This window comes from Cnephaeus nilssonii, assembly GCF_951640355.1.
Source record: "Cnephaeus nilssonii genome assembly, chromosome: 18".
NCBI classification, from domain to species: Eukaryota; Metazoa; Chordata; class Mammalia; order Chiroptera; family Vespertilionidae; genus Cnephaeus; species Cnephaeus nilssonii.
The window spans coordinates 45,241,470-45,254,418 of NC_137089.1; the positions used below are offsets into that span (position 1 = coordinate 45,241,470).

A 12,949-nucleotide genomic window follows, 5' to 3' on the forward strand; every position below is an offset into this window, starting at 1 on the left:
ACTCTCTGAGCCTCCTTAACAAACAGTCCATAAAGTTAAACAAAAAGATAATGGAAAGGATAGGTAAGAAATTCCCACTCACTTAAAATACATTCCTATATTTTTAGTAAGACCCATTTTCTTATTCCTTATAAGCTCATCTTCATCCATTATAAGCTCTGGGTTTATATTAAAAACATGTTGGATGTTGGTTAGTGAGAATATACACATTCTTTTGCATAGCAGAGACATTGGAAATTTAATTATTCCTTTTGAAACAGGCATGCTGCCTTGGAAAGTAAAATAGTCGTATTTTCCTAAGCAATGTAAAAATTGTAAAGGAATACATCGAAGAGAGACATGAAGCTTATAAATATTAAACATTCTCTTTCGAAAGGAAAAAGATTAGACAGTAAAAAAAAACACGGTGAAATATACAAAGAGTATAAAGTGCTATTTGATGAAAAATATGTGTCCCGCTGATCTCTGGCCCTTAACCCCTTAGTCTCCTCCCTAGAGGCAGCCATTCTCACTAGGCGTTTGTATACCGTTTTAGAGATATTTTGGGCAAGCACTGAGAATACAAATAAATATTGTCAACAAATGGTAGCATTCTATACACGCTGTTCTGGTCCTTGCTCTTTCAACCAATGTGTCTTGGAGATGAGCCCAAATCAGGATGTACAGTTCAGTCTCATTTTCTGCCCATTGCTGTAGTTTCCCATTGCATCAATACACTGTAATTTACTAAGCCAGTCAATTTCTCATTGATGGATATTACAGCTTCTTTCAGTCTTTGGACACTGCTTATAATAACATTTACATGGCATGACTGGGGCAAAGAATATATGCAATTAAGAAATTTTAAAATAAATTTATTGAGGTGACATTGGTGAACATGAACAGCATTTAAAATTTTGATACCTCCAAATTTCCCTCCCAAGACGTAACCATTTATACTCCAATAGTGTTCGATGGTCTTTGTTTTCCCTTAGACACTATGAATTATCAAAAAATTCAGTAAACTCTTAATTATTTTCCAGATGGGAATGGTAATTGAAAAGGAAGGCAGGAGAGCGTGGATAATGAAATGCATAGAAAATACCCAAATCCCATTAGAGCTGTTAACTCCTTTCCTCTTTATCACTCCTGCCTCTGAGCCTTTTATCATGAGTAGAAGTGGCAGCCGTCTCCTCTCTGGTCCTCTCCCTGCCTCCATAACATCTTTGGCATGGTTGTGATATGAAATAATGTGCGTGAAAATGCTTTGATGCAAAGCTCTGCAAATTTGTTAATGATTATAATTAGTATCTGCTTTATGCATACAAGTCCTGGGTCTAACTGACATTAACTTAGGCCCAAGTGTAATCACGCAAAAACATAGAAGTTGAAGTAAAAATCTTTGTTACAGTTGAACTGAAAACATTTGTTACAGCATTTGACCCTAGTTGTCAAGCCCAGAGTTCATCAGATGTTGAAGGAGCTGGTCAGTAGGGGCTAGGGAATATTTCCCAGCTAGAAATGTGTGTGGGCTCGGCAGGCTGGGGAACCTGTGTGAGGCAGTTGGGTCTAAAATGTGAGATTCAGCAGAAGGCAATAAACATTGGAATTCATTTATTGGCCCAAAGGAACGCACAGCATCTCATATATCAGAGAATGAAGACTGGCATGTAAGTGAATTTTGCACATAAAATAAATTCTGAACATGAAACTCTTAAAAAATTTGAACATATATATATGAAAAACTTCCTGAAATGTTACACGTTTTTCTATTTTCTTAAACAGAAGGCACTGGAAATGCTACAATCTTTCATTGATACCTAAGGACTGTCATTTTGAAGATCTCATTATAATACATGATGACATCTTTCAGTTTCCACATTTTGGTTTTTCTGTTTTGCCCATTAAAAACAGGCTGTTAGAGGTTACTTCTCTCTTTCCTACTGCTGTCATGTTTATCTCTAACATCCTTGGGTCATTTCTCCATCCTGCAGCTCAAAAAAAAGAAAGAGAGAGAGAGAGAGAGAGAAAGAAAGAGGGAGGGAGGGAGGGAAGGAGGAAGGGAGGGGGAGAGAGAGAGAGAGAGAGAGAGAGAGAGAGAGAGAGAGAGAGAGAGAGAGAAGGAAGAAAGGAAGAAAGGAAAGGAGAAAAAAAGAAAAGAAAGAAATCACAAAACGACTTCCTAGTTCTACCTCTACAATCCACAAAACCAACAAACAAACAAACAAAAAAACACCACCACTCCAGTTTTCTGTACCTTAGAATCATATGACCCCACATTTGGAAGATACTCACTGCAGTTTAGATGATGAAATGTCTAGTCCTTGAGCCCCTTGTGTGATAATTCCAGGAGAACACAGGTTTGGTCTCAGGCCCACCAATAACTAGATATATGACTCTAGGCATGTCTCTCTCATTTTAAAAATATTTTTATTACTTATTTTATTTTTTAATTACAGTTGACAATAAAAAATTTTTTAGTTTCAGGTGCACAGCATAGTGGTTAGACATTTGTATAATTTACAAAGTGATGCCCCACAATAAGTCTAGTACTCACCTCACACCATACATAGTTATTACAATATTATTGACTATATTCCACACTGAGATACTCTTTTTACCCATCATTCTAGATAGGTAAAAATAAATAAAAGATTTGACAATATAAAGGCTTGGCATAGGTGTGGAGAAATGGCTATTTTTATATGCTGCCAGTGGGAATGTAAAATGGTTTAGCTCCCTCAGAAATAAACTTCATGTTATTTACCAAATATTTACCTGCATATAAAATAAACCATGATCCAACAATCCCACTTCTCATGTCCATTTTAGAGGAAAAGTCTCATTTATCCTGTGCAAAGATGTGGTTGGTGGCATTCTTTATTTTTTTACTTGAAAAAAAGTTTAAAACAAGTTAAATGACCTTCCAAAGGGTATGGCCAATCAATTGACGATATATACATTCACGCCATCGAGGCCCATGCCGCAACTGGTTAGAACAATACAGATGTAAGTCTACTCCAGGGGCAGGGTTCTTAAATGCAAGGCTGAAATTTAAAGTCAGAATGAACTTTATGTTTTATAGTACTTTGTCTTCGACTTCATTGGGCCTCAAGTGCATCTTTTCGACAAGATCATCAAAATCTCGGTAAGTCTATGACTGGTGGTGGGAGTGGGGGGGGGGAGCAGGAGAGATTCTAGGCATTGGGAGTTCTCTAGGGCAGCACAGCCTGCTTAGAAGAGGATAGGCTCAGGTGGGTGAGTGTGAGCTGGTGAGTTTGAAACCAACAGGATAGAACTTGCAATAACCAGAATAGAGGAGTTCTGGAAGGAATACCTTTTCAAGGAACTCTGTGCTTGTTGGAAGCAAGTTGTAATCTCTCAAGCCAGCACGCATTGAATTGTGTAGTGTACTAATGTGGGAATGTGGAAAAGATGCTTCAAATGACAGTGGATTGCCATTTTTGAGTTGGTTTCTTTTTATGAAGCAAATGTTAGTGCTTCTCTCTTGGAGTGATCGCCACACTAATGATAATTAATCACATCCCTTCCCCTCCTAGTTAGCAGTAAACAGAGAAATAGAAAGAATCAGGAAGGAGCCAAAGGTATCAGTAATGCTGGATTAGAGGATGTGATTTGGAGCAAGTGGTTACCACTTGGCTTCTTAATAGTTAGTTGCTGTTGAGTGTAGACCTCCAGATCTACCCATGGGGGATTGGGTCTGCTGCATAGACCCTTCCTCAGCCCTGGCAGGTGGTTCCTACCTCCGCAGATCTAGTCTGAAGAGTAGAGACAGAGAGCTTTCTGGACCAGCCAGGTGTCTTACCCAGGTTGGCCCACCACCTGGAGGTCAGGAATGGGAAGGGCAAGTGCCGTGTTGAAGCTGTACTAGTCCACATGAGAGAATACGAACAGGATCATTACCAACTTCATACCACTGTAAAAGGACAGAACCACTGGACAACACACTGCATCTATCTCACCAGTTTGAGAAATTATTGCTTCTCCCATGCAGAGGGTAGTAAGGATGTTCATGCTTGAAAGTGGTGGGCTTCAGGGAACATACTGTCTTCCAAATTGTTCCCAAGGACAGAATTCCTATTTAACATGCCAACATAAAATGTGTGGAGAATGAGGAAATGTTTTCCTAACAGTGACACCAACTCTAATAAGAATGGCAAAGATGGCAAACTTGTCTTGAAGACTTCCTTGCCTGTCTTTATCATTCACTCATCTTTATTTTAATATTATGTGTCACACACACACACACACACACACACACACACACACACAACATGTTATATATCAGTCCTGCATGAGGCTTAGGCAACAGTGAAATTATGATATTATCTTTCCCAGGGGCACTTGAAGAATATGACTCTTGAAGAATGAAAAAATGATCAAGAGCCAAACATTCTTCATGTTTAAATTCCAGGCATGATGACAAGTGGTGCAGGAGATATTTTGGGACCTGGGACATTGCCCAGGACTTGGTTATATTACATAGCTCAGGCAATGACCTGTTTGGGAGACTCAGGCTCCTAAGGGACTGTCTAGATTGCAGATAAATGGTTAATAGCTAGATTTTTATACTGTATCATAGACAAGAGTCATGACTCCCTGTGGGCCAAGTGGATTTTTAGACAGAGGATCAAAGCTGGTATTGCCTATTACTGGTCCTAACAAGAAGAGACTACTTTGGTCTCCCTAAATAACCCTCTGGGACAGAGACCAAAGATTATAAAGGGAAAACTTGCCTTGAGGGGGGCGTATTTAATTCAAGTTTTCTGCTAGTGCATGAACTGTAAGTCAGCATGCCCAGAATACATTCAACGTGGGAGAAAAAGGAGGGAGTGCTAAAAGCAGATGCTGTTGGGATAGACAGCTGTAGTAGACCCTGGTGGCATCAAAGACCATCTTCCCCTGATAGGATCCCCAGCATGCTGTGTGTGAGACGCTCCAGAGTGCTGGCAGTCTAATGCTTGACCACACCAGTTGCCTGGCACTCACACTAGGTGGATGATTTGAGGAGGCCTCCTGTGTTATTTAGAGATCTGTTTGGGGCTCTTGCATCCCATCACCCCACTGTGACCCAGATGCCTTTGACCTGAGAATAGCTTGAGTCAGATTTGTGTTCTTGCTCAGGCCTTTGGGAAGCCACATTAGCAACTGCAAGCATGGAAGGGTTGGAATGAGCTTGGCGTATGTGGCCCTAAATAACTCCTTTATCAAGCCAAAGTTGTCCTTGCTTCCTCAGTTCTCTCACATCCTTGCAAAGTTTGGTCAGAGAAGAAAAAGTGAAAAAGGAGATGGGAAAGGCTGTCACATCTCCATTTCTTGAAGTCATTTGAGTTTGTTTCTTATTGACTCTCCCAGAGGAGCTGTTTAGAAGCTACGAAAGTCTCCTATTCATCCATCATTCAGTCGGTCTTATTCATTAATTCACTCAGTGTTTATTGAACACCCATTATGAACAAGGCCATATGGTGGGTAGTAGGAAACTGTCCTTGATTCAAGCGACTCAGGATTTTATAATTAGAAGAAGATTTAGAGGTCATTTAATCTAACTTCCCATCAGTGCAGGAATCCTTCCCTACCACCTTCATGACATGAGGTTCTTGGACTCTGCTTGATTATATCCAGTGATGGGGAGATCACTACTTCTAGGAAAGCCCATTCCATTGCTAAGACATTCTGTTATAAAAACTCTCCTTATGGTGAGTTGACATCTCTCTTCCCGTAATTTGGGAGCTACACTGGGAACCTACCCTTCTACATGGAAGTATTTCCAAGATCTGAAGACACAAAGATACCGCTGCCCTTCCTCTTTTCCCTTTTCCGGGTTAAAGGTTAAACTCCTTCTGAATCTTCAGCAGTGTCTCATACAATGTTTCTGAACCAAGGGCCAGCTCTGACACCTTCCTTTAGAACTTAACTCATCTTTATAGCATTGGCATTCAAATGAGCTGCTACAACCAGCCAGGCACTCTGCTGTCTGCTGGTTAGATGAAATATTGAGGATGGCCATCTCCCTTGTTCTAACTATTGTACATGTCCACAGCTTCAAGGCACTATGTGATGAGCTGTCTGAGAAAGTTGTGAGCTAAGTGTTGTGTGAGTTAGTGGAGAAAGGGAACACTTTCAGCTGTGGGGGATCAGGGAGGGCTGCTTGGAGGAAGCAACATTTGCTCTAGGTATTGAAGGATGAGTAAAGTTTCAACAGGCAGAGATGGATGTTGAAGGGTTGGCTGCACAAAAGTTCATTTTGGTTAAAAAAAAAAGAGAGAACATTCAGACAGATTTGTTAAGTGTCCTTTAGTAAAGGATTAGCTGAAAACCTGCTGGGAGAAAGAGGTTCTTCTGGGCGCCCTTTACAGCCCTGAGTTTTTGGTGACCAAATGTCATCGTGCTTCAGAGGAGAGTGAAGGCCAGACAAGGGTCAAGGCCTAGAACACTCTTTGAGGTGTCAGGAACCCATTTCACAGGTTTATGCTAAAAAAAGAAATGTAGTTCTTCTGGGCTCACTGCTCCGTCACTCCTCAGGTCTTTCATCACAAGCTGATAGGAAGCATCCTGATTGGCGCCTTCAAAGTGGACCTGGGCACTGTGTACAACCAGCCTGGTAAGAAAGCCTTGCCTCCTAGTAGCTCTCTTACTCTTCTCCAGTTACCCCACCTGGAGGTCAACTCATGTATTCGCTCATCCATTTCACCATCCATTCAGTAACACTGAGCACCAATTATAGACTGTTGAGTAAGATATGGCTCTTTTCCTCAGTTTAAGATCTAATGATAAAATTATCTTCTATGTCCATACTTCTGATCAGCTTTTACCATTCTCACAAATTCTGTCACATTTAGTGCTGTGAGACAGCATCAAGAAAGACAGGAAAGTGTTGAAGTTAAGAATATGGGCTCTGGAGCCAGATTGACTGGGTTCAAATTCTACTCTGCTCTTTCCTAGTTATGCATCCTTGGGCAAATGACTTGGCTTCTTCGTGTCTCAGTACTTTCTACATAGGGTTGTGGAGGATTAAGTTAATAAATATACATAAAGTGCTTAGTGTAGACCCAGCACAGAATAATGACTGTGGTATGCCATATAAGGATTTGCTGTAATAATCATTATTATCACTGATTTAAAAGAAAGTGAAACTCAGAGGTCAAGAGGTCCAAGGTCAAGAGCTAATAAGTAATAAAGCCAACAATAAACATAGATCTTCTCATGAAAGACCTCTTTTCTTCAACTGTGATTCAAACTCACATGTCCAGGGGTCCAGGTCATGTGAGTTTGAATTAGCTCTGCTAATTCTATTAGGATTAGCATCTACTCAGCTCCTTTATCTTCTGCTGTCATGTGGAATGTGCCCTCTGTATTGCCTGGTCTAACAGTTTGTTTTTGGATAAGCCAGAAGTGTAGGTTTTTGTATGAGATTTGAAGTTTGGACTTCAAGTGTAGGCCAAACAAAAAAATCCATGAGCCACATTTATGGCCTGTGAAATAATATGTGACTTCTATACTCCTTTAATGTCCTCCTACTCCATCAAATCTAGAACTCTGGCTAGGGGATTTCTGTCAGGTTGAAAGGTTTCCCGAATACTTGTGACTGGTTGGAGAAAAAGATGGTGAAGAGGATGGGAAGTAAAGGAGAGGTGGGAAAGGAGGAGAGGGAGGTGGCATGAGACTTGGAAATAGCCCAGGTGAGGTAATCCCTCAGTAGAGTGTGGGAGACCTTGGGTGTGGGAGAGAATTGGGTGGGGCTGGGTCCATCTGTGCAGGATGTCTGAGCTGTCAGGACACTTTTACAGGTCATCAGTTCTGTGACAAGTGGGCCCTGCTCACAGACCCTGGTGACATCAGGACTGGCACGAAGGGGTATCTGAAGTGTGACATCAGCGTGATTGGGAAAGGCGACATCTTAAAGACCAACCCGAAAATCTCTGATGCTGAGGAGCAAATAGAAAAGTGAGACAGATGCATCCAGGGCTGGGCAATGGAAATGATATGTTCCCATTCCATGTCTCTTTCCCTCCCTCCCTTTCCTTATGGGTACACGAGAATGGCCAAGTTTATAGCTTGTCCACATGGGATTCTGCTCTATCTGAGGCATCAAGGTGTGTCTGACTGAAGGTGTAACTATGCAATGGGAAGTCAGTTTCTAGGCCAAGTAGAGCTTGTCTTCCTATAATAACCCATAATAGGCAAGCTATTCCTGAGCTTATCTGATGTATTACAATTTAGCTGATTTTCCTTTGTAAGAATTATAATTTCAACTACTGATTTATAAAATGGGGAGACTTAATGTACCTATTGTAAGGTACAGCGTGGGAGACAGTGTTTATTCTATAATTGTAGGACCTAAGTGAGTTTGCATTCACTCTAATCATACTCTTCACTGTCATTAAACTAAGAAGAAAACTCATTTTAGCAATAGATCCTAATCTTTTTAGATTTCTGTCACATATCAGGATCCTTCTTCATGCTTCTAGCTTTTCTCCCTATTCTTTTCCGTGAGCGCGCTTTTTTATTTTTTGTTTTTGTCCTCCTCTAAGGAACCTTTTGATCCCTCAAGGGTTTCCATCAGAGAGACCCTGGGCCAGATTCTATGTGAGACTCTACAAAGCAGAAGGGTTGCCCAAAATGAACTCCAGCATCATGGCGAACGTCACCAAAGCATTTGTGGGTGACAGCAAGGACCTCGTGGATCCCTTCGTGGAGGTCTCCTTTGCTGGGCAGATGGTGAGGAACTGTTGTCACCAACAATGACAGGCCTGGGCCAGAGCCCTGTTCTTTACCTAGGACATTTCTAGTCAAATGAAATGAAGTTAAAATCAAAATTAGGAAGTGCCTTGAGAGAAGAAACTTGCCGCAAAGAGGCCCTGAGTCATGTGGCAAGAAAGAAGGGGAGGGTTGCTCACTCACTGTCCATTGGAGATTGTGGAGAGGAGCCATGGGGCATCATGGTTAGAACCTGGGCAGACAGGCCGCCTTTCTTACCTCTGGCTACTTCTCTGAGCTGTGACCCGTCCCTACAGAATTACCAGCCTCCTCCCAATCTGTTCCACTGTCTGCCCAGGTAGTCGTTATCCTGTGTAAATCTGAACATCCCTGTTCCCTGCTTAAGAGCCATTGGAAGTACCAGGGCCTGGGCACATGGTTGGAGCTCAATCCTGGTTGGCTGGGCTTTGAAGCTTCAGTTGACACATATTGCCTCTGCCCTTAACTCTATGTCTACCCGACCCCTCCACTCGGCAGGGTGAACACTGGAGTATTTTTGACTTGGACTGCCTTGGCGGTCAATAGGACATCAACTCCATTTTATGATGAGGTCCAGACTGGGGAAGTGATCTGCACAGATTCCCACTTTTATAAAACATGAACTCAGGGTCTAAATGTGCTGCATTCCCGGAGCTGCGTGGAACACTGCTGTTCATAGCACAGTGTTAGTTTCACCCTCGTCCCAGTATGAGGATGAGAACTTCCTGAGGGCAGGACCGCAGCCTTACTCTCCTTTGCCCCAATGCCTGGCACAGTGTCAGGCACAGAGTAGGACATCAGTAATGTTCGCTGGGTGTAACTGATTTTCACGGGTGTGGGCTGGAAGAAGGTTCATTGTTTTTAAGAACTCACTTCATGTTTCCAGCAGGTTTGATGGGTTTTCTTGGGTAAGTCGTGTTTTTTTTCCATGGCTCCCATCCTCCTGGCTTTGTTTTTAGGGGCGAACCACGGTGCAGAAGAATTGTGCCGATCCCGTGTGGCATGAACAGGTGATCTTCAAGGAAATGTTCCCTCCCTTGTGTCGGAGGGTGAAAATCCAAGTGTGGGATGAAGGCAGCGTGAACGATGTAGCGCTGGCAACCCATTTCATTGACCTGAAGAAAATCTCCAATGAACAGGAGGGAGATAAAGGTAAAGCCTCACGTGTCTGGTTTGGACACAGGGCCTGGAAATGATTGAATTGGGCCCTCATCTTTTAAGTGAGAGGCTTAGAGCAGGCACTGTGTTAGGCCCTTCCATGTTCTGTGTGGTCTCTGGTTTGGATTGGTTCGGGCAGAGGATGGAGCCAGACTCAGGAGCCTGGAGGCCTGGTTACCATCCCAGGTCTTTCATGAGCTTCGCTATGTGTCCTCAAGGCAGTCACTCCCTCTCCCTGGGCCTCAGGTTTCTTAATGGAAAAACGAAGTGTTTAGAGTAGATCAGAGGTGGGCAAACGATGGTCCATAGGCCACATCTGGCCTGCCACGTATTTTTGCATGGCTCATAGGCTGAAAATGGCTTTTCCATGTTTAAATGACCCCCCAAATTGTGCCTCCAACTCACTGAGGGGAGCAGGGGAGCAGGAGTAGGGCAGGGAGGCACTGCTGACAGTGCACGCAGAGGGCCAAGGAGGGACAGAGTCCCAGCTCATCCACTGAGTCAGCCGAAAGAGCTTCCACCCAGAATAAAGCTCTTTATACACAAAACCTAAATCAGTAGGTGATGATTCTCTAAATATCCCAACAACTTTCCCTCCTTTCAGTCCTAAAGCAATCTTTCTCTGCACTACAAATCTGTGCTAACTGATGTATATATTTGTGCGTGTGTGTGTGTGTGTGTGTGTGTGTGTGTGCGCGCGCGCGCGCGCGCGCGCGCATATACACATACATACTGAAGGCTTGGCATAAGCAGAGGTCAAAATCGCATTTTTGTGCCCCTCACAGAGTGACCCTATTGGAAGGTCTCAATAAATATCTGTTACTTAACTCCTCATATTGCTGAACAGTTTGCCACAGGATGCTTTATGCAGAAAGCACACTGCCTGTCTACAGATTTCTCAGCAGATGTAAACGGGTTTTACCCACAGCTTTGCAGGAACATCTTGATGGTGTTCAGAGAGATGTAGAACAGTGTTTAGAAAGTAGACATCGGGGGCCATAAAATACTTCTATTCTTTTTAACACAATACCTCTGCTTCTTAAAATTTATTCAGTGGAAGGACAGAATCTAGTTGATGGGGCTGCAGGGGCAGGGAGAGGAAACATTTAGGCATAAAACTATGGATTACAGTAAAACAAAGGTAACTGTTAAGCACATGATGATGCATATATTAATTAAGAGTAATGGCTAATATTCTTGAGCTCTTCCTAAGTACCTATGTGAAGCACTTAATAGACATTATCTCTTTTAATCCTAACAGATGAGATAGGGACTATTAGCATCTTCATTTCACAGATGAGGAAACTGAGGCATAGGGAAGTTATCAAACCTGCCTGAGGTCACACAGCTCAAAAATGACAGAGCGGAGGTTTGAGACTTGAACCCAGGCTGTCAAGATTCAGGGTGCCCATGCTGTACCGCCTGGCAAAAAGGAACATTCTGTTGCCAAGGAGATGTTCACATAGATACTGTGTCTTTTCTCAGACATTATGTATTAAGAAAGGAAAATACTTAACGCTAGTAGCAAACTACAATTCTGAGGACTTTTCAGTTCTATGTTTAGAACATATCTCAGAATATTTCCTTTCTCAGTCTCCAGTACCATTATTCTAGAAGCCACCGATGTCTTCTATTTTGATGATGATGTGGTCCCCAAACCAGTTTGCCAACATCCATTCTTACACTCAATTCACATAGCAGCCAGACTGATTTTTTAAAATTTTATTGATTTCAGAGAGGAAGGGAAAGGGAGAGAGAGAGAGAGAGAGAAAACCACCAAGGATGAGAGAGAATCATTGATTGGCTGCCTCCTGCATGCCCCAAACTGGGGATTGAACCCACAACCGGGGCATGTGCCCTGACCGGGAATGGAACTGTGATCTCCTGGTTCATAGGTCGGCATTCAACCACTGGGCCACTCTGGTTGGGTGTCAGACTGATCTTAAAACACACATCCGACTATGTTATATCTTTACTTAAATCCCTCTAAAATATTCCCATAATTTCTAGAGTAAAGACCTTGTCGGGGCCCCCAAACTTGCTCACGTGTCCAAACTCATCTCACACAGCTTGCTCTCTGGACTCAAGCCACTCTGGCTTTCTCTTTCAGCTTCTTCTGTCTCCTTTCGTAAGACATACGCTTTTCCCTCCGCTAGAAATCTCTCTTTCCTCTCCTGTTTCTCCCTCTGCCTAACTCCTCTCCATGCTTATCAGCCTGTTGTTTGTTCTTGCAGCACAAGGTATATCTCCTTCATAACATCTATGATGTAAACATTTGTTTAATGTTTTCATTTTCCTTATTCTCCACTGGGCTCTATGTATAGAGTCTAGCATGGTGGCTGGTGAATTTGATGAACAAATGAAACAGAGACAAGGATGCACATCAGCATACATAAGATTATTTCTTTTTCTTTTTTCCCTTTAAAAAAAAATATTTATTGTTGAGGGTATTACAGATGTCTCTCTTTTTCCCTCCCTTTGTCCCCCTCCACCCAGTTCCTGCCTTGCCCCAGGCCTTCACCACCCTATTGTCTGTGTCAATAGGTACTGCATATATGCATATAAGATCTTTGGTTAATCTCTTCCCACCTTCCCCCCTACCCTTTCCTTCTGAGATTCGTCAGTCTGTTCCATGGTTTCATGCCTCTGGTTCTATTTTATTCATCAGTTTATTTTGTTCATTAGATTCCTAGTTCATTTATTTCAATTTTTAGATTCAACTGTTGATAGATATGTATTTATTGCCATTTTATTGTTCATATTTTTTATCTTTTTTCTTCCTCTTCTTCTTTCTCTTCTAAAGAATAACCTCCAACATTTCATGTAACACTGATTTGGTGGTGATGAACTCCTTTACCTTTTTCTTATCTGTGAAGCTCTTTATCTGACCTTCAATGCTAAATGAAAGCTTTGCTAGGTAGAGTAATCTTGGTTGTCATAAGATTATTTCAACTGTGAACAAGTACAGACATTTGCATGGAAGAAAGACTAGAAAGAAATATAGCAAAATGGTAATTATGACTATCTATTGGTGATAACATAGACTGTAAATATT

General features: G+C 42.1%; 1 protein-coding gene across 1 annotated transcript in view; it reads left to right on the plus strand.

The window, feature by feature from the left end:
* Positions 1–12,949, plus strand: part of FER1L6 (fer-1 like family member 6) — a 98,510-nt gene that overhangs the window by 7,995 nt on the left and 77,566 nt on the right. Inside the window, exons 5-9 of the mRNA XM_079795808.1 lie at positions 3,065–3,127; positions 6,523–6,601; positions 7,788–7,944; positions 8,532–8,718; positions 9,696–9,888. Coding sequence (XP_079651934.1) covers positions 3,065–3,127; positions 6,523–6,601; positions 7,788–7,944; positions 8,532–8,718; positions 9,696–9,888 — 679 coding nt within the window. The remainder of the gene's footprint in view (positions 1–3,064; positions 3,128–6,522; positions 6,602–7,787; positions 7,945–8,531; positions 8,719–9,695; positions 9,889–12,949) is intronic.